Consider the following 25,380-nt stretch of genomic DNA (forward strand, 5'->3'; position numbering starts at 1 on the left):
CACGTTGGGCTCCCTGCATGGAGCCTGCTTCTCCCTGTGCCTGTGTCTCCGTCTCTCTCTGAATAAATAAATAAGAAAGGTGAGGCTCTGTCAAACATTCCTTGTGCCTCCTCGTTTTAGCAATATAGCCCCTAGGGTGGCTAACCATGACACAGACTTGACTTACATCAAGCCAGAGGGCAGCAATCTGGAGCAAACGCCTGCCTAGTCTCCTCTAGGGCTCATAATCTACGAGTTCAGTCTGGCGTGCCTATCAGTTCTGCCACCTGCTACACTCCGCAGTACTCCACCCCTGACTTTTGGCAAGAGAAAGATTCAGCACAGTGGGAAGACAGGCTGTCCTGCCTCAGGGAATGCAGTTCTCCTATTCCATAATGGGCAAAATTGGTTTCTAGAAAGGCAAATCATGCTCCGGGACACAGGACGAGTTAGTCCCAGTTCAGTTACTGGATTTAGCTCACTGAACATAGTACTGTGCTTGATCCCCAAAGCAGACAAACACAACTCTCGGCTCCTTATAAGGAAACACGTAGCCCGAGGTCTGAGCGCTCAGAAGCGCCCAGAGACAGCCCCAGAAGAGGACCACCAACCGGAGGGCAGGAGTTCCCCGCCTGAGTCCCGCCTCTGCTCCCGCCCCCTCGGGCCCACCTCCGTTCCACCTCGCCTCCAGGTTCCAGCCCCGCCCCCTCGGAGGCCGCAGCCAATCGGAGGGCCGCGAGCCCGCCGCGCGTGCCGCGCCCCCTTCCTGCCGGCCACGCCCCCGCCGGCAGTGACGTGCCCCGCCCCGCAGCCGCGGGATTCAAACTCCCGGAAGCGGCGCGGGTGCCGCAGGGTGTGACCCCGCGGACGCGAGGACCCGGCTTCGCCTCAGGTGCTGGCTGGCGGCAGGGAGGCGACAGCCGTGGGTGACGAGGGCGGCCAGGGCCGGACGGCGAGGGACGCGGCCGCGGGCCGACAGCGTCTGCTTGGACTCCATCTCTGCCCGCCCAGGTATATGCCCCCTTCCCGGGCGCTCGCTTCTTGCCTGGCACCGAGTTGGGAGCCTCACCGCCGTGGGCGTGTCCATCCTTCCTTTCAGCTTTGCGGTGCGTAGGTGCGTATTATCATCCTCCCCCCCCCCCCTTTTTCTTTTTTTGGCGCGGAGAGGCCAAGTGACTTGGCCAGGGACTTTCGTGAGGGCATCGTGCGGATTAGCAAGCACGATCGTGTCTGTTCTACAAACATCTTCATTTTAGAAGTGAGAAAGTGCCTTCTTTTGCGGATTTTCTTTGCCTCTCTGCCCACGTAGGTCTTTTTTTTTTAATTTTTATTTATTTATGATAGTCACACAGAGAGAGAGAGAGAGAGGCAGAGACACAGGCAGAGGGAGAAGCAGGCTCCATGCACCGGGAGCCCGACCGGGTCTCCAGGATCGCGCCCTGGGCCAAAGGCAGGCGCCAAACCGCTGCGCCACCCAGGGATCCCCTGCCCACATAGCTCTTATGTGAGGGGTTTTGCACGATTTTTTTTTTTTTTTTAAGATTGATTGATTGATTGTGAGAGAGGGGGAGAGCCCGTGCACAGAGGGAGGGGCCGAGAGAGAAGGAGAGAGAATCTTGAACAGACACCGCCAGCTCCATCTCAGGACCCTGAGGTCACCGCCTGAGCCGAAATCGAGTCAGAGGCTTAACCGACTGTGCCCCCCGAGCGCCTGTCTTTGTAAGATTTGCCTGCAGTTGGGAACCGAGGAATAGATGCCTTGTGCAGGTGGCTGGATTGCAGCGTTCTGTCTTATCAACCCAGTATACCGAGTCAGCAAGTGTTATTACCAGAACTCTATAGGGAAGAACCTCCTGTGGTGGCGGGTTCTCAAGGTACCATAACCTTACATGAACCTTAATTTATTTACTGGTTATTTTAGTCTGTCAAATGGGCAAAAATCCAGGACTAACCTTTTGCTAGATGGTCCGTTCACCTCAGTTTACACAGCTCGAGTGTTTTCAGGCTCTCTGATTTCATACAGGGTGACCTTAAAAGTCACTTCTACAGAGAGGCCTTCCCTGCCACCTTATCAAAGTAGGTCTTCCCAGTTTTTACTGGAATCACTTAGCACTACTTTTCATTTTCTATTTAGTGTTAACTTTACACCTTGAGAGTCTTTACAACTTAAGAATTTGTGTCCTTGTTATTTCTTGCCTCCTTTACTAGATTAAGCATCCCATTAAGGGGACATGTCTCTTCTCTTTTCTTTTCTTTTCTTTTCTTTTCTTTTCTTTTCTTTTCTTTTCTTTTCTTTTCTTTTCTTTTTTCTTTCTTGCCAGTTTATACCAGCTCCTATTATGCTACCTCGTAAATTAGATTTTCTAATATTTTTTGAGTGCATGAATGGTCTTATATTCCTTTAACTTCCTCAGTTACCACCATTATTTTATCTTGGGATCCATAAGGTGGAAAATGGTTTTTAATCTCTCTAATTAAAGCTACTTTCATTACATGCACAGTATGTTTCACTATATATTTTGCCCCTGGAGTTAATACTATACACTTCTTCTAAACTGTTACCTAATATTCTTAGCAGATTCTAAGCTTCTCTTACTTAATTTGGCCTCTTATCCTTAATTCTTGAATATTGTGTCTCTTTTTCCTATAAATATCCTGTCTTGGATTCTTCTCGCTTCTGCTTACTGTAGTCTCTCAGGTAGCTGCCTGTTTACACAGATTTGAACTAGACCTATCTTCTAAAACAGGACATAGGGATCCCTGGGTGGCGCAGCGGTTTGGCGCCTGCCTTTGGCCCAGGGCGCGATCCTGGAGATCCGGGATCGAGTCCCACGTCGGGCTCCCGGTGCATGGAGCCTGCTTCTCCCTCTGCCTGTGTCTCTGCCTCTCTCTCTCTCACTGTGTGCCTATCATAAATAAATAAATAAATAAAATAATTAAAAAAAAAAAAAGATTTAAAACAGGACATATCATTAAGTTAGGTAATGACATTTCAGTGCCTATGTTCTCAGAATATCATTTACCACAAGCATTTTATTCCAGGGTAAGATATGTCTTTGTGATCTGTTTCATTCAGCCTTCATTTAATGGTTTAATTATTGATCCCTTTTTTTTTTTAAATGAAACTTTCTCATTGAAGCATGACATACATACAGAATCCTCCCCAAAACATAAGCATGCAAGTTGACATATTTTTAAATTTTTTTATTTTAATACCAGTATGATTAACATACAGTGTTATATTAGTTTCAGGTGTACAATATGGTAATTCACTAATTCTGTGCATTACTGTGTATGTCAAGATTAAGTTGACATGTTTTTAAAAGGTGAATTCTCCCCATGTATCTACCACACAGATTAAAAAATAAATATTGATACCACCAAGCCAGAAGCCTTTCCCAGTCCCTTTCTCATACCCCACTGGTTTGGCTGTGTCACTTCTATTGAGATGGAAATGTTCTTCTATTTAGCAAAAGGTTACAAGCCTGAGATTTGTCCTTTTAAACTTAGACTCATAAAATATAATTGTATTTTCATTTTTACAGATAGTTTCAGAAATGTCTTCCAGAAGTCCCAAAGGTTTAATTAAAGGTAAATGGGGATCAAAGTCTAGTAACTCCAAATCAGAAACTGCATTAGAAAAATTTAGGGGAGAAATTTCAGCCTTAAAAACATCAGTGGATGAAATCACAAGTGGAAAAGGAAAGTTGACTGATAAAGACAGACACAGACTTTTGGAGGTGAGTGGCCTTATAAATGTTTTTCAATTGTAATAAACTTTGCTGTTGGAGATAAAGTATTTTCCCAATAATGATATAATTTAGTTTTTCTGTTTATTCACTAAATGTAAAAAATCAAATCTAATAATTTCAAAGTGTTCAACAGAGTTCAGATTTTAACATGAGTGTTTAAAAATCCATTTTATCATGTATATTGGCTGCTTTCCAAGTAATCTTTGTTTCAGATTTTTTGAGGTAAAATCATTACATGTATTGGCATTTTGCATTCTGTTAAACTATATTTCAGGTTCTCTAATTTACAGTTTGTTATGGCATAGTCAATAAAGCAGCTAGGAACATATTAGAACTGGGAGATTTTAAATTTTTTTTTAATTTTTTTTTTTTTTTTTTTTATGATAGTCACAGAGAGAGAGAGAGAGAGGCAGAGACACAGGCAGAGGGAGAAGCAGGCTCCATGCACCGGGAGCCCGACGTGGGATTCGATCCCGGGTCTCCAGGATCGCGCCCTGGGCCAAAGGCAGGCGCTAAACCGCTGCGCCACCCAGGGATCCCGAGATTTTAAATTTTTAATCGTTAATTTAATTTTATTTTACAACAGTTCTCTTATTATTCATAGTTAGAAAATAAATGACCTATATTAAATAGTATCATTGGATTTCTTTAAATTTTATTTTATAGGCACATCATAAAACCAAATGATTTATTATTCTTTTAACAACACATACTTATTCAAGCATTGAGAAATGATCTATCACTAATTCTTAGACATAAAAATTATTTTGCAGTCTGGTGATGGAATCTAATAGCTTCCCTGAGAGATCTCTTTCCAGTTCTTTCCATCTTTGACAAGCACTGGTTGTCAAAACTTTGTTCCTTTATAATCAATTGAAATTAAACCTCCTGTAACTTCTCCCCATTTGTTCTAATTGTATGTATTACAGGCATAGAACAAGTCATTTTTTATCCATATGAAAACTTCTCAGATATTTGACGGAATCTTCCTTCCTTTTACTTTTCTGTAGACCAACCCCATACTCTTTAGCTTTTCTAGCATCTTATAATCCTGGTTACTTTCCTGAGCACCTTGTGATGCTTGTGATGTTTTCACATTCCTTGAACAATATTGGTGTGTGTGCTGTGCACTGTGGCAAACATGAGTTGAAATGGCACTATTATTTCCGCTAATCTGGATGCTGTACCCTCCAAAAGCCTAAAATTATATGGGCTTTTTTTTTTTTTTTTTTAACTGTATCATACTACTGCCTTATCTTAGGCTTGAGGCAACTAAAGTCCCCACATCATTTTCACAGGGTCAACTAACTCAGTTTCCCCATTTTATATTTGAACAATTGCTTCTCCCCTCCACCTCCATGCAAGTTTGTAGTTTTATGGTGGTTTTACCGTCTTAGCATGTAAAGTCAGTCTCTTAACGTTTTTGGGCTCCCCAGAGTTGCTCTCTGCCTTATGTCAGTAGCAGTTTAACAAGCATGCCTTCTTTATCTTTTAAATCCTTGAAAAAGTGAACACTCCTTTGAAGATCATCTTTTAGAGTTGATACCAAATCATTTATTAACAAAAAACAAGTTAACGAATGCATTTTTATCCAGTTGTAACATTCTGTAATTTTTAAGTTCTGTTGCTTCAAGTTCATTAATGAACGTGTATCTATCTCTTGTATGGCTTGCTTTTAGCCTTTAAGATGATTAGAACTGGTATTATAGAAGGATGATTATCAGATACTGATGTGAGAGCCAGCTTTTCTTTAGCTTTCTCTTACCATTCTTGACAGAGTCGGTTTCTCTTTTCTGTGTATGTGTCCCATTCATTTTATATATATCTTAAGTACGGCACTTAGTGTATCGCAGTAATTTATCAGTTTACCTCTCTATGAGCTCTCTGAGCATAGGACCTCGGCTTCATTTTCTTTTTGGCCCTGGTATCTAGTATAATGCTGACTTGATGTATAATAAACTCTTCATAAATGCTTGTTGTATGTTGCTTATTTTCATGTTTGACCTGGCTTTGTTCTAAGATTCTTCTTAGTTTATATCTAGAAAATTCAAGTCCTAGAAGCTGAGAGGGAGAAGAATGCATATCACCTCACAGAGAAAGACAAAGAAATACAAAGACTCAGAGAGCAGCTGAAAGCCAAGTATAATAATACTACATTGCTTGAACAGCTGGAGGAGAAGACAAAGGAAGGCGAAAGGAGGGAACAGCTGTTGAAATCCTTGTCTGAAGAGACAGATGTATTGAAAAAACAGTTGTCTGCTACAACTGCGAGGCTTGCTGAACTTGAAAGCAAAGCCAGTACACTCCGCTTATCACAGGTACTCATCATTTCTTTTTTTTTTTTTCATCATTTCTTTAAACTCAGATTTTTTCCCTTTCTGGTACAATTTTTTTTAATTCTTGTGAAGAATGGGTTTGTTAAAACACACTTGTCAAATGATGAAACAATAGAGTTTACTAACAAGTTATTTTTTATTTATAGCCTGGTACCCTCTCTATAAGCAAAAATAGTTAATATGGCTCCCTCCACTCCCCAGATCATTTTTTTGTGCAAAGGAATATTCAGAATACAGAATATACTGTGTATCTACAACATCCAAGGTTTTCTAGGGTTTTTTTTTCCTGTAGTTTCTATCATAAAGACAATAGCCTTCATTTTGTTATTTTCAGATTTGAGATACACAATTATAATATCCGGTTTGCTTTTTCGAGCTACAAGTGCTTTTGCTCCCTCCTCCTCTGTTTTAAAGTTACTAGTGAGAACAAGGCTTTGTAGGTAGGCAGATCTGAGTTCAGATTTTGGTTCTACCACTTGCTAGTTGAGTGAACAAATTCCTTAACCTTTCTAGCTTTAGAGACAATGCTAGAATTCACCAGACCCTTCTTCTAAACCTCAGTTTCCACACTGTTAAAATCAAGATAAGAATATTGGAGATTAAAATAGGTGAAGGAGGTAGAGAGGTATAAAAAAATAGAGAAATAATCCTGGAGATTAAATGTGGTGATATATGTAAATCCCCTAGCATGGTGCTTGGCATATAGTAAGTGCTCAAGAAATGATTTCTTATTGATTAGATCTTTGATTCTTTTGCAAATTTGAACATTTAGATAATATTAATAGTATTATTACCACCTATAGAAGAAAATCTGTAGCTTTCAGATATACCTCAAAGTTAATAAGGGTCTTTGCACTTTTTCTCCTATTCAGAATAGTCAGAGTGATAGGGCCTATACCATTTACATGTACTGTCATAGATGGGCAATTGAGTACTTTTACAGGTGAATTCAAAGAGGATATGTTGATAAACCAAAGGAAGCCGATACCTCTGCCGGATTTTCTTTTCCTGCTTTCTACCGCCACCTTCCAGGCTAAGCTTGAGCCAGTGGCCTGCCGGCCTAGCACAGCTTTCCCCATGGCCCTCAGCGATGCCGATGTGCAGAAGCAGATTAAGCATATGATGGCTTTTATTGAACAAGAAGCCAACGAGAAAGCAGAGGAAATAGATGCAAAGGCAGAGGAAGAGTTCAACATTGAGAAAGGTCGTCTTGTGCAAACCCAAAGACTGAAGATTATGGAATACTATGATAAGAAAGAAAAACAGATTGAGCAGCAGAAGAAAATTCAGATGTCTAATTTGATGAATCAAGCAAGGCTCAAGGTCCTCAGAGCAAGAGATGACCTTATTACAGACCTGCTAAATGAAGCAAAACAGACTCAGCAAAGTGGTAAAAGATACAACCAGAGTCCAAGTGTGCTGGATGGACTGGTCCTCCAGGGTTTGTACCAATTGTTGGAGCCCCAAATGATTGTTCGTTGCAGGAAACAGAGCCTTTCCCTCTGGTAAAGGCTGCAGTGCAAAAAGTGATTCCTATGTACAAAATTGCCACCAAAAAAGATGTTGATGTCCAAATTGATCAGGAATCCTACCTGCTTGAGGAAATAGCTGGTGAAGTGGAGATCTATAATGGGGATTGTAAAATAAAGGTTTCCAATACTCTAGAAAGCTGACTGGACCTTATAGCCCAGCAGATGATGCCAGAAGTACTGGGAGCCTTATTTGGTGCAAATGGCAACAGGAAGTTTTTGAACTAAACCTTTGGGAGGGGTAGAGTTCATCCACTGTTCTCCTGCTGTGGCGTGGAAGTTTCTGATATTTGAAGAAACGAGATATCTGTGTGGCTTCCTCTTCTCTGTTCTCATAGTCTGTATTTGTCAGTGGATACTCTGTGTAGCTAATGCCCTTATCCTAATTGTTAACAATAGAAAGTTTGACTTCATATAATCAGGAAAGCTCCTTCTTAGCTTATCTAAAAGTAGCACAACTTTCATCGGCTTCTGTAGTGTGAAGGTGAGGGTATCAGATGGTGGTCACAGGAGCTTCACCAAGTCTCTGCTCTTCCTCCAGTCCTCTGCTTCTAGTTCTTGAGCCTAGAGGTGATGTGTACAGTGTTCTCTGACATGAAGTCTTTGCTCTTAGGCTTAAAGTGCATGGGGGCCATGCATACCTCCCAGCATTAGTCGCTTCACTGCTAACCTGTTTGGGCCTAGAAGTGTTCCTCATCTGTAAATGTGATTTAAAACCTAAGCGGTGAATATGTCTTATTTATTAAAACAAAAGGTTTAAAAAAAAACAAAACAAAAACAAAGAGGATATGTTTTTGTAGAGAATTTTCACACAGCTAAAATTCATAAAAATTATAGATCCAAAGTGATCACCTAAAACTTTTCCTTAAAGCTCAAGAATTAGTTTCTCCACTTTTAAATATGAATTCTGGTAGAAATGATAACTCTAAAAAATGTATTCTTATAACAATCATATTATAAGGTTATTATTGATTTCTATGTTAGTCGGCCTGCTTTGATTCTGTAACAACCTATGAATCTCAGGGTCTCATAAAACAGATGTTCATTTTCCCCCCATGTCACGGCCTTGTGCAGGTGGGAGTGGAAGAGGCTTTGCTCTGCAGAGTCACTCAGATCCAGGTTCCTTCCTTTTAGTGGCTCCCCCGGCCTTGCACCAGATCCTCTGTGTACAGCTGTAAGCTAGAGGGAACGTGTGGAGCATGAAGGGAGGGTTTGGGGACCAGGCCTGGCATTGGCATATGTCACTTCTGCCCCCATTCCATCAGACAGAATTTGGTCTCATGGCCTCACTAACTGCAGGGAAGGCTGGGAAATATAGTCCACAGTGTACCCAGAGGAAAAGGAAGAGGCTTTGGTGAACTGCCTCTGTCCTAGTTTTTACCAGGACAACTAAATTGAGGGGGAGAAAGGGCTACTGGGATGAGCTAAGAACCTTTGGAGAAAAATATTTTGTGATTTATTGCCAGTGTTCACACAAGTCTGCTTCCTTAAAGGTGTTAAAAGACTGAAATATAGCTTGTTAGGAGTTTTGTTGGTTAGCCTGGATACCTATCCATCCAACCATCCAACCACTTTTTTCCCCTCTGTGTGAAAATTAAAAAAAAAAAAAAAAAAGGAAAGAAATTTTGTCTTGAGTTCCATATAATCTGTATGGACTAATACTAATTAATACTAATACAAATATAATTCTAGAAAACAACTTTTATTTGACAATTTAATATTTTCCAGATTTCATTTAAACAGCCTACTTGTTTAGTTTTGTCTCATTGTGGTGAAAACCACTGGGCAATTCTTAGGCACTGAGGTATGCTGTGATCCAGATGACCTCAGAAATCAAATTAGGTATGAAATCTCAGGGCTTCCACTCTGCTGAGGAAGCTTCCAGATCTTCCTTCTCCTCTGGTACCTGTCACCTGGCATGATGGTTCATCAGCATGTACTAGATGTGGATTTTGAGATGTCCTTGTGAGGTATTCTCTGTTATTATAGAACCAAATATGGTGAGGAAACTTGTTAAATTTTTTATATTAACTAATATTGGTTTATTTCAGACTATGGCTACAAGCTGCTTCAACTCATCAATGAATGATATTCATGAAATGGAAATACAACTGAAAGATGTAAGCTCATTTTCCTTTTATTTATTTTTATTTATTTACTTTTTAAGGCTTTTATTTATTTAAGAGAGAGAGCACGAGGAGGAGCAGAGAGAGAGAGACCAGAAGACGCCATGCTCAGTGCAGAGCCCAGTGCGGGGCTTGATCTCATGACTGAGATCATGACCTGAGCTGAACTCAAGAGTCAGATGCTTAACTGATTGAGCCATTGAGGCGCCCCTCATTTTCCTTCTATTAAGTTATGGGAAGAGAGGATTAATTAATTCGTTCTTAAATTTCATGGAAATTGACAGCATTGGTGCTGTGACTTGAAAATAGTCTGTTGAGGAGAAAAGAACTGAATGGTTTGAGATCATCTCCCTACGTTACTACCTTTAGGTCTCTTTCTAGGCATTCAAGAGGGCCAGTTCCTCTAGTCCTAGTCTCTTTAGGCAAGAAAGCCCTAGAACTCACCCAAATACCTCAACAATTTTCCTTCTTCACCTAAATCTAGTTTGCCCAGTTATTATATTATGTTGTAATTTCACTTATAATTTTTTCTTTTTATTTATCCATGCAAGATGTATTTATTCATTTGAAACTCTTCTCTTGGAATCAGGATTTGCTTTTGTAGTTTGCAAAGGAAACACATTATCTGTATACTCAGTACTTTTCTGTAGAATTTGAGATGAGGTTTTCTAGATATATGGTAAGGCTATATTACTTCAAACTTATGTGTTAAATAGATTGGTGTGTTTCATTGTGAATTGAATTAATTGAGGACATAGGATTATTATTCACTGTATTTTTTCAAGTTTTAGTCTCAGATACACAATGTAGAAAATTCTTGAGTTAATTATTAGGCCAGTAGGTAGGTATTTTGATTCCAGAAATATTACTGGCAAGTCTACTCTTCTCTAAGTTTCTCTTAAGATTCCTGTTTTCTTTCATCTAGCAAGTGTACCTTGAGGTCTATTTGATCTTCCAAAGAATTTAAATCTGAGTGTCTGGATCGCAGGGTCCTATAGTACCTTATCAAAGTAACTCACCTACAGGTAACTAAGATAAAGAAGAAACATACTTTTTAAAGATCTATCAAAATAAGTTCCTTGTGTCATATGTTATACGACCTTTATTGTTCCATGTATGTCAATACCTACCAGCTGCACAGATGTACAGATGTATGAATGATTTATGTGCACACCTCCTACTTCCCCTTTACTTGCTCCAGCCATGCTGGCTTTCTAACTACTCCTTCAATACACTACCTTTTCTCTCTGCTCTGCCTGGCACACCGTTTCCCCAGATATCTTCATGACCTTCCTTACCTTATCAGATAATATTCAATTGTCACTTTCTTGGGTGGGAGGGGTAGGGGTGGGGCCAGGGCCAGAGGGTTACCTAGCCACCTTTTCTAAAATTATAGCTCCCAGACAATTCCTATTACCTTTCCCTGCTTCTGTAACTTTTCCTCTCATCGCATATTACTGTTAAACTTACAATATATTTCACTCACGTATTGTGTTTATTATGTAAGTCTTACAGTGGTATATGTTTTACGAGGGGAGGATTTCCATGTTTTTTTCACTGCTATATGCCCAGTGTCTAGAACATTTGAATTTTATTAGTACCTGAAAATATATGCTATTGTCTTAAACATACATGTAACTTTTAGGCTTCTTGGTATCAATTGCTTCAAATATCAGTTAAAGTTATTTTTAGATAATGACAATTCTTTGTATGAAAATAACTTTGAAATGTTATACATGGATACCCAACCTTTTTGTTCTGTTTTATCTTCCTGGCTTACTTAAGGATCATATTGTGCTCCTCTGCTCTGTTTACCTTAGAAAGGATTTCAGATAAGTGGAGTAAAATTTAACCCAACTCACCATCCAATGGTCTAGACTGAGCAAGGCCTCCCAGACTCTCCTGTGCATATGAGACTAGGGGATCTTCATAAAACACAAATTCTGATTTCATTGGTTAGGGTAGGGTCCGAGATCCCACGTTTCCAATAAGCTCTCAGCTCTGCGGTATTAACTTACACAGTTGAGGAGCAAGAGATGATTTAGCTGTGGTTGTCTCTGAGCCCAGGGGGAGACTAGGAAGCAGGGAAAGCAATCTGTCACTCCTCTGAGCACAGGGCTCACATTATTCTGCTTTGAGAGCTCAGTAGTTCCAGTCCTTTGCCCTTCCTCCAGGTTCCCACAAAGCTTCTTGGATCACTTTGCCCACCTATTTTAAGAATCAGTATTCGTTATGCTGAAAAAAGCCCTAAAAACCCATGTTCACCCTTCTTAATGCCTAACTGTATCATTCCTCAGTGACCATTTAGGTTGACATTTTTAGATGTCATTTGAAATAATTACATGGAGTTCATACTGTAAACATTGTAGTGTCATTGACTTGCAAACCAAATAGCTAAGAGGAAGCTGAAGTAGGCATTTCTTGCTCTGAATTTTAAAAATCTGATTTTTAAACAATTTAAGGAAGGTAAATAACAATTATTTGCTGGACCTGATCTGAGAAGGCTGCGGGTCGGCCCCACCCTCTGCAGCCCCGAGACAGGATGGTCCGCGACCTCTGACCTCTGTGCAAGCTTAGGTTTCCTTTCCTTGCCAGAGGAGCCAGTGTCTGTTGTAAGCATTAAATGAGTTTACTCTTGGGGAAAAAAAAAAAAATTTCAAATTTACAGAAAAGTTACAAGAATAAAAATGGTAAGTAGAACACCCATATACTCTTTACCAAAATTCAAACATTGTTAACATTTTGCTTCATTTTATATATCTCTTCAATCCCCACCCAGACCCCCCAGAACATAAATTTTTTTTCCGAACCTTTTAAGAGTGAGTCGCATGTATTACAGCCCCTTAAACCTATATACTTCAATATATATTCCTCAGAACAAGGATGTCTTCTTCAATATATATTCCTCAGAACAAGGATGTCTTCTTACATGTCTACAGTACAGATAGCAATTTAATTTTTTTTTAAGATTTTATTTAATTATTTGATAGAGGGAGAGAGAGCAAACAAGTGGGGGTGGGGGTAGGAGCAGAGGGAGAAGCAGATTCCCCACTGAGTGAGGAGCCCTACTCAGCGCTCAGTCCCAGGACCCTGGGATCATGACCTGAGCCGAAAGCAGGCACATATTCCAGCTTTGTCAGTTGACTCGCTTTTTTTATTCCTCCAGTATAGACTAACATTTTAACCTATGTTAGAGTTTTTGCTCAGGAAACATAAAATGGATCCCTGTGAAGCCTGAGGAAGAGCTTTAGTAGCATTCACTTTTGCCTACTTGTGTTCCATATTTTTTTCTGTTCCATATTTTTATTGATAATTTGAGTGGAAATGTTAAATGCATGCCTTATAAATGTATAGAGGGCACAAAGCTGGAAGAGATGATAATGCAATGATGACTCTAAAGATGCAAAACTAATATAAACATTTATTGATAGCCATCAAGTCCATTTATTATTGATACTATTTAGAGAAGAAAGCAAATGCAGAAGACAGTGAGGCCTGGAGGAAAGAAACATGGACTACTTTACTAATGTAACATCGCCATCACCTGGTCTTTTAGAATATTGCCCCTCAAATCTTCAACCAACAGTTCTGTTTCTCATACTTAAGTGATGTATGGACAGGTTCCTTTAAAAGAAAATTTTCGGGGCACCTGGGTGGCTCAGTCCATTAAGCATCTGGCTTCAGCTCTGGTCTTGATCTCAGGATCATCAGATCCAGCCCTGCATTGAACTCCCTGCTCAGCAGGGAGTCTGCTACTCCCCTTCCCTTTGCCCCTTTTCCCTGCTCCTGCTCTCCCTCTTGCTCTTGTGCTCTCTCTCAAATAAATAAATCTTAAAAAAGGAGAAAATTTTCAGCACCATCCAACGTGGACTTGAATTATTTATATTGAAATGTTTCTTGGGGCACCTGGGTGGCTCAGTGGTTGAGTATCTGCCTTTGGCTCAGGTTGTGATCCCTAGGTCCTGGGATCAAGTCCTATATCAGGCTCCCCACAGGGAGACTGTTTCTCCATCTGCCTATGTTTCTGCCTCTCTCCTGTGTCTCTTATGAATAAATGAAGTCTTTAAAAAACTGTTTCTTAAAGTTGGACAGATTTAAAATTTGATATACAATTAGGTATCTTTAGCATCAGACACGATTTATAAAGATTTGGCTATATGCATGCTTTTTGAATCCTACAACACTACCTCTTTTGGCAGCTAAATTTGAGTATTTAATACAGAGTGAATGTACATTATCTCCACTTTCCAAATCTACTCTTAAACTCTGTGAGGAGGACTCATGTTATAACTGCCTGACAGGTACCAAGAGAAAAGTGTGTGGTCAAGTGACTGGAGGACCTTGGACTAAGTCTTTGATTCCAGAAGCTGCCTCTGTCATCCTAATCCATTTCTTAGTTCTGCAGAGAGCAGACACTGAAATTCTTTAAGCCCCATGCCTACATGCTCATGAGTTTGTAGGATGCTCATGGAAAGAGCCTAGTAAAGGTTAGAATAACTCTCTAGACTGAGGAGTTTTTATATAGAAAGATCTTTTCAGACTTGAAGCTCAGCTGTTTTATATCTTTAAAAGATAGAAATTCTTACTCTGAAAGAAGACGCCTTGGTATACAACTGAAAATATCCAGTGTGTTCCTTACTGCTTTTCCCATCTCACCCCCTGGGGTGAGATGCCAGGTCATAGGAGAGAGGAGCTACTCCTTTTTCAGTGTATTTACAACAAATGCAGGGTGATTGAAAAAGAATTGAACATTTTTGAAAGTGTTTCAGTATGTGTGTTTTACTTCAGTCTGCTTTGATCATGCAACTTTTTTGTCAAGAACTTTGTGCCATCTTTTTTGGCACCCCTGAAGGGTATAAAATTATACGTCCTGGCTGCCACTTCAACCACTGTTAATAATAGATTTCAACAGGTCTGAGTGAATTATGACACAAAGGCTGCATAGTATACACTTATTAAAATCATAGAAATAGCTATGGTAGTTCCATTATAAAGGGGTTTGAAATTCATTTTCATATATTCCTTAGTTAATGAGAAATAGCTTTTTGAGAGTGTTTGATTCTTTTTAAATCATTTTGAATGGATTATTCTAGTATGTATAAGGAACTACTAGATTTTTTTCATGACGTTTCCTCCCCTGAATACCCAAACTTCAGTTTGGGGCTAAAAGGCTTGTGTGGGTGCTTGCCGATTCTGGCAACCATTGTTTCTCTGCTCCATGTTGTTACCATCGTTCACATTCATTAGGCAGCTACTTGCCATGGAAGCATCGAACATATAAATGGAAGTATACAAAATCTAAACAAGCCTGGGCCAGCTGTCCAGGGGCCATGATCTAGTTCAGATAAGAACTATCATCAGAACACAATCAAGGTCATTAGTATAAGATGCCAAATAAATTGAATGGACATTAAAATCACTGTTGGCTTACAAAGGAGAGGGAGCTTGGTGAGGGCACTTATGGCAAGGAGGCCTGAAAGACAACCCTGGATGCACTGGAACTTGATGAAAAGGTGGGATTTAAGTGGGCACGTGATACAGGGAGGAGTTCTAGGGCATTCTGGGCAAGAGGGTGTGTATAGCTATGTGGACAGCAAGGTGGCAGTGGAGGCCAGAAATGGCTAGGCTGTAACCTGAAGAGATAGGAAGAGGCAGTTTATGGGCCATTTTAATGTTAGCCTAAGGGAACATAGCTTCAGTTTTAGCAAGTGGTGTCACGAAGCTCTCAAAAATTCTGTTACTAATTAAATGATTTAGCACTTAGGGGAACCAAGGGAGAGGTTGAACTGAACTTATTAAGAGTTGTTTTTCCTCCCAAAGTAGAATGATCATTGTATTAATTAACCTAAAGTTTGATAGTCTGTGTCTCCTCTCACTCTCTTAATGGGGGAATCACCTTCCAACCGAGGGTCTGCATTGTTGAGCAAAAAATGGACACATCTTTTTCTTTTTTCTTTTAATCCAAAAGCAGGGTTTACCAAGATCCAACGGTCAATCGTTGCTCAAGACAAATCATAGCATGGGTGCCAGGGGCAGAGGACTCAGTACAGATGAGCATGGCTATCATGAAGGGGTATTCATGTCACTATGTAGGCCTCCTTCTGGGATGTTTCATCCATACTTTACATATGTGACATGAGGTTTAGATGTATATGGACGCTCTACACAAATAACCGTTGAGATTTACTTGCCCAGCCTCTCAGAAACAAAGAACAAGAAAAGAACAGTCTCATCTTCTTAGATTGAACTTCTGGGTTAGAAAGAAGACTTATAATCTCATTGCATGGTGGTGCAGTATAAGAATTTCTAGGCTTTTCTGCCCAGAATCAGCAGATGAATTGTCTATTTTGCTAGCTTTAACTTGAATCTGTGCCCCACTTTCAGTAACAAAACTAGGGGAAGGTGGGGAGGGTAGTGTGCAATTGCTGGGGATACAGGGCTGTCCTGGCAGACTCCTTTGGCTTTGCCTTTCACTGAATTTCCAGGGATCAACTGGTTAAGAACAATGAGAGTTAGAATCAGAGGATATATGAATTTGTCCTGGTTGATAATAATACACCACCTCATAAATCTACACACCTTTGTCCATATATGCCACCTTGCTTTATCCACTAAAGTTAATGTAGCTTCTTATGTGAGGATTTGCCAGTGTCTTACCACAGATCAGGTGGTATCAGGTTTTTTTTTTTTAATTTTTATTTATTTATGATAGTCACAGAGAGAGAGAGAGAGAGAGAGAGAGAGAGAGGCAGAGACACAGGCAGAGGGAGAAGCAGGCTCCATGCACCGGGAGCCCGATGTGGGATTGGATCCCAGGTCTCCAGGATCGCGCCCTGGGCCAAAGGCAGGCGCCAAACCGCTGTGCCACCCAGGGATCCCGGTATCAGGTTTTTAGACTTAGGCTAGGTGGCCAACCAAGTAAGGCTATCAGAGCATGTCTAGTTTCTTGAAGGAAAGAAACAAAATGAAAAACTGTTAGCAGTAACAGTAAACTAATGTTAGCAGTAAAAGTAAAGTGAATCAGTTTCTCTGTTATCTGCTAACTTAGATAAACACTGCCTACTTTATTAATATTATGCCATCATCCAGATGATTTCTGGAGTACATATTATACACAAAGCCAGGAATACTTCCAGAAGAGCATGGTCTGCCACTTCAAGAAACTTACTATTTAAAAGACAAAGTAACCACAGATTAAAAAGCTGAAGATGTTTGGCAAAATAATTTTTATTTTATTTATTTATTATTTGTTTGGTAAAATGACTTTGAAAAATATGTAGACATATATATATAACAACTGAGTTCATAAGCCCCTTTGCAAATCAAGTGAGTGATCCCAGCGTGGGATTTTTACTTGAGTCGTAAGAGGATGAAAATTGGTGATAAAGAGGGAGCGGACTCCTTAGGTGTGATTCTCTGAGAGGCAGCCACAAGGTGGAGTTTGGAGTTCAGGTTATTGGGCAACAGCATCTGTAACGGAGAAGGAAAGTGGCTGGACTGGGCGGGAGCACCAGCCGACCAGGCCGCAAGTCCACGTCTCTCTCCACATTGGGAGCTCCTGAGCAGAGTTGTGTGTTGGGTGGAAATCTCTGGAGCAGGACCTCTACCTCTGCCACGGAGGTGTTCTAATTTACATGGACAGACACAAAGCAAGTTGTGTATAGAACAAATGAACTTGACCCCCTGGAAACATGACTTCACCATGGTGTTAGGTGCTCTGAAGGACCTTGATGTCAGAATGGATCTCCGGGTTTCAAACCATGTGGTGGTGGTCTAGAGTTCTATTTGACCCACAAGAATTTCTTTGTACTAGGAAAGGCTACATCACTGGGGGTCCCTTACCCTTTTGAAGATTTTGTTTTTTTTTTATTTTATTAATGATTTGCTTTCATTTTCTTTTTGAGGCTCTGGAGAAAAATCAGCAGTGGCTTGTGTATGATCAACAGCGGGAGGTCTATGTAAAAGGACTTTTAGCCAAGATCTTTGAGTTGGAACAGAAACCAGAAACAGCTGCTCATTCACGCCCACAGCAGACAAAAAAGGCTGAATCAGAAGGTACTGGTATAAAAATGTTCTTTTGGGGTAGGCTTGCCTGCCATTTTCCAAAAGGAGAGATTTGTCAAATTTAGATTTTTATAAATATGTTAGAAAGTGAATTAAGCAAGTCTTATAACTCTGAAGTAAGAAAGACTATGTTAGCAAGTTTGTTTTCTCATTGTTTTCTGATCAAAGGGACCAGAGGCACAGGGTGATGGATCTCTGACAGTTCTAAAGGCACATTAAATTTTCTCCTTCCTATGTGTCCTTCCCCACTTTCACAGATCTTCTCCAACTTCATTTCCCCCAGAGTTGGCCTCCTCACTGATCATGTTTTTACTTTGCTTCCTTTCATGTATTGGTCAGTCCCAGAAGAAAGAATACATCTTATAGATGATTCTTCAGTCCTTTGAATCTCCCACAGAATTGAAATGAAGGCTCCTAGGGAGTATGCAACCTTTTTTCCAAGGGCTTTGCAGCTTCCCTGGCTTTGAGTTTCACAAGAACCCTAAGAGGTGGGGCAAGAGGGGTCATTATTCTCATTTTACAGATGGGGAAATAGGTCCAGCAGTTCTAGCTTATAAACTAAGAAAAGAAGAGAAACCTCCCATGCAAAGCACTTGTTAAAAACTGATAGCCCTAACGGGACTGAAGCTTTGAATTATATAAAGAAAAGGCTAAAGAAAGGCAGGCAAGGCTCATAATCTTGGAGCTTCACGTTTGAAAATTTTAAATGAAGCTAATGCTAAAAAAGAAAATATAGGAGCCTCTGTGGCTCAGTGGTTAAGTGTCTGCCTTTGGCTCAGGTCATGATCCCGGGGTCCTGGGATCAAGCCCCTGCTCAGGGGGCAGCCTGCTTCTCCCTCAGCTGCTCCCCTTGCTTGTGTTCGTTCATTCTCTCTCTTATCAAATAAATAAATAAAATTTTTTTAAAAAGGAAAATATAAAAGAATTGGGGGCAAAGTTACTTTACTATAATGCTTTTATAAGTTTATTACACATAAAAGTAATATTTTAGTGGTGGGCTAAGTCTAATTTCTTTCTTTGGCAATATAGGTTTTTCTCTCTGTCTGTATGTGTTTTATCAAAGTGATATGAACTCTTGTTAAAGTAATTTAATAGAAGTATAGAAAGGTCTGCCCACCCTTCCCTTCCCATCCCAATCGCTCTTTCTTCCTCCTATGAGAGCAATTGCTTTCAGCATTTTTTTTTAATTTTGGTAATTATATATATATGAACAATGAGTTTATATCTCTACTTGTTGATTTATCTTCTTTACATTATTACTTTATCTTCCCATAGAACAGCTATGTTACTGTTTCCACTTCTTCTATTTGTTAGTTTAACTTCAAAAAATGTACCTGAACTTCTTTTTCTCATTCTGTCAAATATCAACGCTATCTCTTGACTCTTCATTTCATAAGATCTTATTTATAGAAATGTGTTTAGTTTTAACTTCTCAGGGATATTATCTATTATATAAAAAGTGTGTTGTGCCACAATGTGTTTGTCATAGATTTTCTTCAAGAAGAAAAGCAAAAATATTACAACCATCTCTTGGCAAATGCAAAAAAAGATCTCGAGGTTGAACGACAGACCATAACTCAGTTGAATTTTGAACTTAGTGAATTTCGAAGAAAATATGAAGAAACCCAAAAAGAAGTTCAAGATTTAAATCAACTGTTGTCTTCACAAAGAAAGGCAGATGTACAACATCTGGAAGACGATAGACATAAAACAGAGAAAATACAAAGGCTCAAGGAAGAGAATGATATTGCTAGGGAAAAACTTGAAGAGGAGAAGAAGAGATCTGAAGAGCTCTTATCTCAGGTGAGCCTAACCAGTAAGACTATCCATGATCCAGAATTCGAAATTGTCATTGTACTCATCCAGTGTCAGGGACTATTTTAACTACTAGGGAACCAGCAAGGAACAAAACAAGTTCCTGCAAGTTCCTGCCCTACTATGGGATTCTTTAGAGTGGAAACAGACCCTAAACAAGTACTTACATAACCAAGTAAAAAAAAGCAGGGCAATATGATGCAGAGAGACTGGAGGCCTGAGATGGTACTGAGACAAAGGTCTTTGGGTAAGAAGGAACCAGTAAGGCGAGGAATGGGGAATTCCTTGTGGAGGAACTCAGGTGTACAAGGCAGTTGGTGAGAGGGAGGCTGGTGTGTGCCAGAAGTCAGAAGGTGTGAAGCAAAGAGGGGAATTGATGCTGGTTCCCAGTCTGGCACCTTGATCATGGTGATGCTGTGCTCAAGTTAATTCACACAAATCTTCCATGTTCTCGTTCTACTCCCCACCTTCTGCCAGGATGTCTGTGTCGGTGACATTAGAGTTACTAAGTTAGGATGGTTAGAATTGAATAGTACTTTGGCAGAAACCATTCATTTAAATCTTACTCGGCAGCATGGAGTAATGGAAAAAACATGATCTGAGATCCATACCTGGTCTCTAGTTCAGGATGTGCCGCCTTAGGAAAATCAGCTGCCTTCCCAGACTTGCAGGTCATTGATGTGTCAAATTAATCACAACAATCTCTTTTTGCTTCATAAAGGCTTTTGTGAAGGTCAGCTGAGAGAATGTGAAAGGTCTTTGTAAAGTCAAGGGCTGGGTAGAAGTTAGTTATTGCTATTATTAGAATACGAAGTAATTTTTTAAAATCATCCAAAAGTTGAGAGAGGTATTAAAAAAAAGTCTGTAACATTTGCCTTCTTAGTCTTTACCACCTAGCTTCTGCCTACAGGTGCACACAGTGATATTTACAAAAGATTAAGCAAAAATGGTTGAGAATTCTATTGCACATCTCTGCGGACCAGGAGGGCAAGGCATTGCCAGCTTTGTTATCCAACTCAGAAATATTAGCAGATGTCAGTACTTCAAGAAAGTAGGTGTGTGTGCTGTAGAGTTTGGTGCTGTTCATCGCCATGCAGTCTGTGCCCCAGGGAACTCTCAGCCAGGGTGGTTCTGCTCAGCTGCTTTATAGTTTGCCATCAAACAAGCAGCTGCAGTGACTCAGCACGACAAGCAGGTGTTGTCCCAGATAGAGATGTGAGACTGGTGAGCTTCTCATGCACCCCAGGTCACGCAACAAAAGATCAGCTATGACGGTGTTGGCTCTGTTTACATCTGACAGGTCCAGTTCCTTTACACGTCTCTGTTAAAGCATCAAGAAGAACAAACAAGGATAGCTCTGCTGGAACAACAGGTACTTATTGAGGTTGCTTCTAAATTCACCTTAACTTGTTAGGAAATGGAATATTTCCTCATGTTTGTTCTGTGAAGAACCATTTGAAAGTCATGAAAAGAATTTTTTTTTTTTTAGAGACAGAGAGCATGGGGTGGGTGGGGAGGGGCAGTGAGAGAGAGAGAGAGAGAGAATATCTTACTAAGCAGACTCCATGCCCAGTATGGAGCCCATTGTGGGGCTCAATCTCACAAACTGAGATCATGACCTGAGTCAAAGTCAAGAGTCAGACGCTTAAGCGACTGAGCCCACCCAGGCACCCCTGAAAAATGTTTTTAATAAACTTTAACAACCAAAAAAATTAAGTGACTATCTGACTTATCTTGCTATATATTTCTGTCTTTAAGCTAAACCAGATTCTCTGAACTGGGATGGCAATTGTTTTGACAGGGTGATGTTGGCCTTAGCAAATTTTATTCTTCCCCACATGGCTTCCATAGTCCCTATTCTAGCCTAGCAGGGTCTCCGCATGAGGGCTACTGTATAACTTCAAGCAGAACCCAGAGAGGTACCATTTATTCTCAGAACAGAGACCAGAGATTTTTAGTGTATTCCAAACTGAGGAATAGCCATCTCTTTCCCTTCTTCCCCTTCCCCACAAACAGGGGAGGGGGATGGGGAGGAGAAATTCCAGTCAACTTCCTGAGCTCCTCCTCACTCACCTATACCTCCAGCATTTGCTTTGCTCCTTGGATAAACCACAGCCTCAACCGTAAGCTTCATTTATCAACATCTCATTGTACTCAGATGAATTCTTGCTGAGAGGCACAAATGCTTGCCTCTTGTGCCATGAAAAACATTTATACATCTAGTCCGGAGAACCAGACAGTGTCTATTAAGCCGTAATTGTCTTGTCCTGGGCATTTGTTCCAGATGCATGCATGTACTTTAGACTTTGAAAATGAAAAACTTGACCGTCAGAATATGCAGCACCAACTGCATGTAATTCTTAAGGAGCTCCGAAAAGCAAGAAATCAAATAACACAGTTGGAATCCTTGGTGAGTTTGGAATGGTTCAACTAAAACTTCTTTTCTTCTTTCTCTTGCTGCTGTTTTTCCATTTATCAAACCAGTTCCCAAACCAGGAGGATACAGCTTAAGAATGGCTGTTTCTCAAATCAGTAGGCAAAAGAACCCCTGCTTCATCTGAAGCAGCTGCCTTTTAGCATCAACCCAGAGCGCTAGGAAGAGGGACATGATGGGCCTCAGCATCATGCCCGCTGAGTGGTGCCCGGATCTTCTCTGCCCCAGCACGGGATTCTAGAGGCACTACACAGGAGCTGCCCTGGGGGGCGTGGGGGAAGGGAGCGCACTTATAAATCCTCAACGGAAACTGTGTTTTTCTATTTAAAAAGAAAAATGCCATTTTTAGTGATAATAGACTGTTCCTGTTAATACACTGTTTTAAGCATATTAAATTAAGCACATTTTGTGGGTTACCTTTGAACACATAATCTTTTAAAACATAAGCCTTTTAAATGATTTCTTCTATGAAGAAGTGATTTTTGACTTATTATTTGTATCTTACTAATAAGCTTTTGGGATCTGTGTTTGCGTGTTATGTCCCATTGGCCCGTATTTTATACATGATCGTAGTACTACAGAATAACGCAGATGGTGAAATGTTACAAATAGACTTCCTCAGTTTTTGAAAGAGAAAAAAGCAATTGTTAAAATCATTTGTAGCTTCTTTATGAGTAAAAGACAATATGCTTTGACTCTAGTAAGTCATTGGTTTTGAGGATTTATAATATTTGAAATTGAAATTTATAACTCATTCTGTTACTATTTTGCAAAGTATAGGAAGCTGGAGGGTATACAAAAGAGCCCATAATTTTCCTGTGCTTTTTTCTTTGTGTCCCTGCTGTCCGTCATTTTTAGACTGTGCTATAAAATATTCATTTTTAAGCTTTATCGACTATTCTGAGTTCCTTAGGGGGAAAAACATGAAAAAGGAAAGTCACAAACATTTTATGCAGTATTTTCATCATTTCTGTGTGTAACCTGTTTGATCAACATTAACATTTTTTGCTATTATTGATTCTATATTGTTTTTATTGCTGAACTTACTGCTTTTTTACAAAACTAGCAAATTTGGCCAGGCTTGCACACAAGTCTACCTTTACATTTGGCTCTAAGTATTTTAATAGAACCTATCCATGTAAACCCCCAAGCCTAGTAATTTTTGGGTAATTTGGGTAATTTATAACCACCTCATATATATTTATTTTTCAGAAGCAGCTTCGTGAGCTTGCCTTCACAGAGCCATTAGTCACTTTCCAAGGAGAGTCTGAAAACAGAGTAAAAGTTGCCTCACCAAAAACTCCCACTGCTGCACTGAATGAAAGCCTGGTGGAATGTCCCAAGTGCAATATACAGTACCCCGCCACAGAACATCGAGATCTGCTTGTCCACGTTGAATACTGTTCCAAATAGCAATATAAGTATTCTTTGTTTTTGTGTCAAAAGATTCAATACTGTATCTTATGTTAGCTTATGGATATTTTGAATTACTTATTTCACCTCTTACATAAGAAACTGCCTCTCTACCTTCAGAGACTCTGGTATAGGAGTGAATCATTGTATTTTTTTGGCTGCTTTGCATTTTCCTTGACAGCTTTACCTCCCTGAGATGGTTCATCTTCAGGCTTCAGTGATGGAATGTGTGAGCTGAGACAGCTGACATTTTGCACTGTTAAAGTACTTGATGAAGAAAAGATAGTTCAGGTTATTGCTCGTGGATTAAATCTGTTGCACCAACAAGCAAATATTTTATGTTTTGTAGGTTTTTAAAAACCAGAGATAACTAACCAAGGATCTTAACTATGTTGGCTTTTGTTACCCCAAGCCTCATAAACATACAATTCCGATTTTCATGGCCATTGTTATACTTTCTATATTTTTTCCTTTCTATTACAAGGCGGTTATTAGAAAAGTTGGAAATTTTCTTGACCTTTTTTGCTGCTTACTGTTGAAACCTAGCTGTGTTCTAAGCACAAAGCAGATTCTGCTTAAGGAATACTCAGTGGCCACATAATGTTCTCTTTCATACTAACTGACTGTAACTTTAACTTGAATTTTGTTACCACATGTTGGTCATTTAAAGGTGTTATAATGAATTTTAGCAAAACCATCTAGCCCTCTCATTTGATTGGCAGGCATTTTATTTATTTATTTTTGGCACTCTTTAAGTTGGGCAGTGTAATGAGCAGATATTTGCTTATCCGAATATATATTTTTATACATGTGTGTGTAAACCCCCAATTTTTTTTTTATTTCTTCAAGTTTTCTAAAATGCTGAACACTGGGCTACTGTTAGTAATATAAAGGAGAAAAGAATAAAATTATTTAATAAGTTTTAATATGCCTAGTGTATATGTACATAGGTAAGTATTCTCAGATTTCTCTCCTGAGAGGTGTGCAAAACAATGGATTCACTTATAGTGTAAAACAATAAGGTAGTTAAGGATCCATTGGAACCCCAAACCACATGAGGCTGTGAAAGGTTTAGCAGAATCCCCACAATCATTTAAAAAAGAAGCATATACATTCTTGGGGGTTTCAAACTCCCAAGTCAACTCCAAAGCCATTCTCTCTACCCTGCCAGAAAACCCTTGTGAATTCTCCAAACTCAATATACTTAAGTGATAATATAACCAGAGTAGTGGAATGTTCCTTGAGTCAGAGAGGAGCCAACTGATGTTCCCATCCCTCTGGTCTGAGAAGTTGTTGTGTCTTGTCGAACCTCTGCTCCACCTGTTCTGTGGATCCCTGCTATGCGAGTTCTCCAGCATCTCTGATCTCATTCTCCAAACACCTATTAAATGCCAACTACATGCAAGTCCCTGGGCTAGGTATTAGTGATACGGTGATAATAAGATGCAGCCCCATCTTCACCATCTAGCAGAGGAGGCCAATATCTAACAGATAAGTATAACACATCGTAGGAGGTGCTATAATCAAGGTATATGGAGGGTACAGAAACTGCCTTATTCTAATAAAGACTGGAGGTCTTACTCTTGAAAGATATAAATCTTATCCTAAGATTTTTAAAAAGTGGGGGGAGTAAGAAGTAAAGTAGCCTAAGAAGTAAAATAGAGCCAACCTCAGGTAGCCCCAGGGCAGGTCATGCGCTTCAGAGAGGTGAGCCTGGCACTGAGCACAGGGACAGTCCTGTACACCAGTGACATGGTTCACATGTACAGCGGCTCTTCAGGAGGAACACCACCACAGTGATCCTGGTGCTGAGGCTGGAGAGAGACTTCTGAGTGCCTTCACAGGAAACCGTAGAATACAGGGCCCCGCGGCCTTAGCATAGCCTTGCCATGAGCACAGCAGGTGGTCCCACTCTGCTGGTTTCTTACCAAT

At 40.1% G+C, this 25,380-nt stretch overlaps 1 protein-coding gene and 1 pseudogene across 7 annotated transcripts; both read left to right on the top strand.

Moving 5' to 3' along the window:
• Window positions 1-803: 803 nt before the first annotated feature.
• On the top strand, window positions 804-24,374 carry CEP55 (centrosomal protein 55). 7 transcript variants are annotated; one of them, XM_025466551.3, is made up of 9 exons: window positions 804-1,093; window positions 3,525-3,719; window positions 5,774-6,049; window positions 9,648-9,716; window positions 17,627-17,777; window positions 19,276-19,589; window positions 20,902-20,973; window positions 21,886-22,011; window positions 23,248-24,374. In XM_025466551.3, exons 2-9 carry the CDS (start codon window positions 3,537-3,539, stop codon window positions 23,446-23,448), a joined length of 1,392 nt encoding a protein of 463 aa, XP_025322336.1. In that variant the 5' UTR covers window positions 804-1,093; window positions 3,525-3,536; the 3' UTR covers window positions 23,449-24,374. The 7 variants fall into 7 exon arrangements, with proteins under 7 accessions (XP_025322336.1, XP_025322337.1, XP_025322338.1 ...); XM_025466552.3 differs by having other exon boundaries at window positions 804-1,085; XM_025466553.3 differs by having other exon boundaries at window positions 804-990.
• Window positions 6,848-9,717, top strand: LOC125753917 (V-type proton ATPase subunit E 1-like; annotated as a pseudogene).
• Window positions 24,375-25,380: the final 1,006 nt, after the last annotated feature.

Source organism: Canis lupus, chromosome 28 (assembly GCF_003254725.2).
Source record: "Canis lupus dingo isolate Sandy chromosome 28, ASM325472v2, whole genome shotgun sequence".
In the NCBI taxonomy this organism is placed as follows: Eukaryota; Metazoa; Chordata; class Mammalia; order Carnivora; family Canidae; genus Canis; species Canis lupus.

Bases quoted from the DNA above. Each gene is read 5' to 3' on its own strand.
- CEP55 (XM_049103272.1), top strand. From the start codon at position 1,734: ATGCCTTGTGCAGGTGGCTGGATTGCAGCGTTCTGTCTTATCAACCCA. The intron at 6,050-9,647 runs GTACTCATCATT...GGTTTATTTCAG, and splicing joins GTACACTCCGCTTATCACAG to ACTATGGCTACAAGCTGCTT. The intron at 22,012-23,247 runs GTGAGTTTGGAA...TTTATTTTTCAG, and splicing joins TAACACAGTTGGAATCCTTG to AAGCAGCTTCGTGAGCTTGC.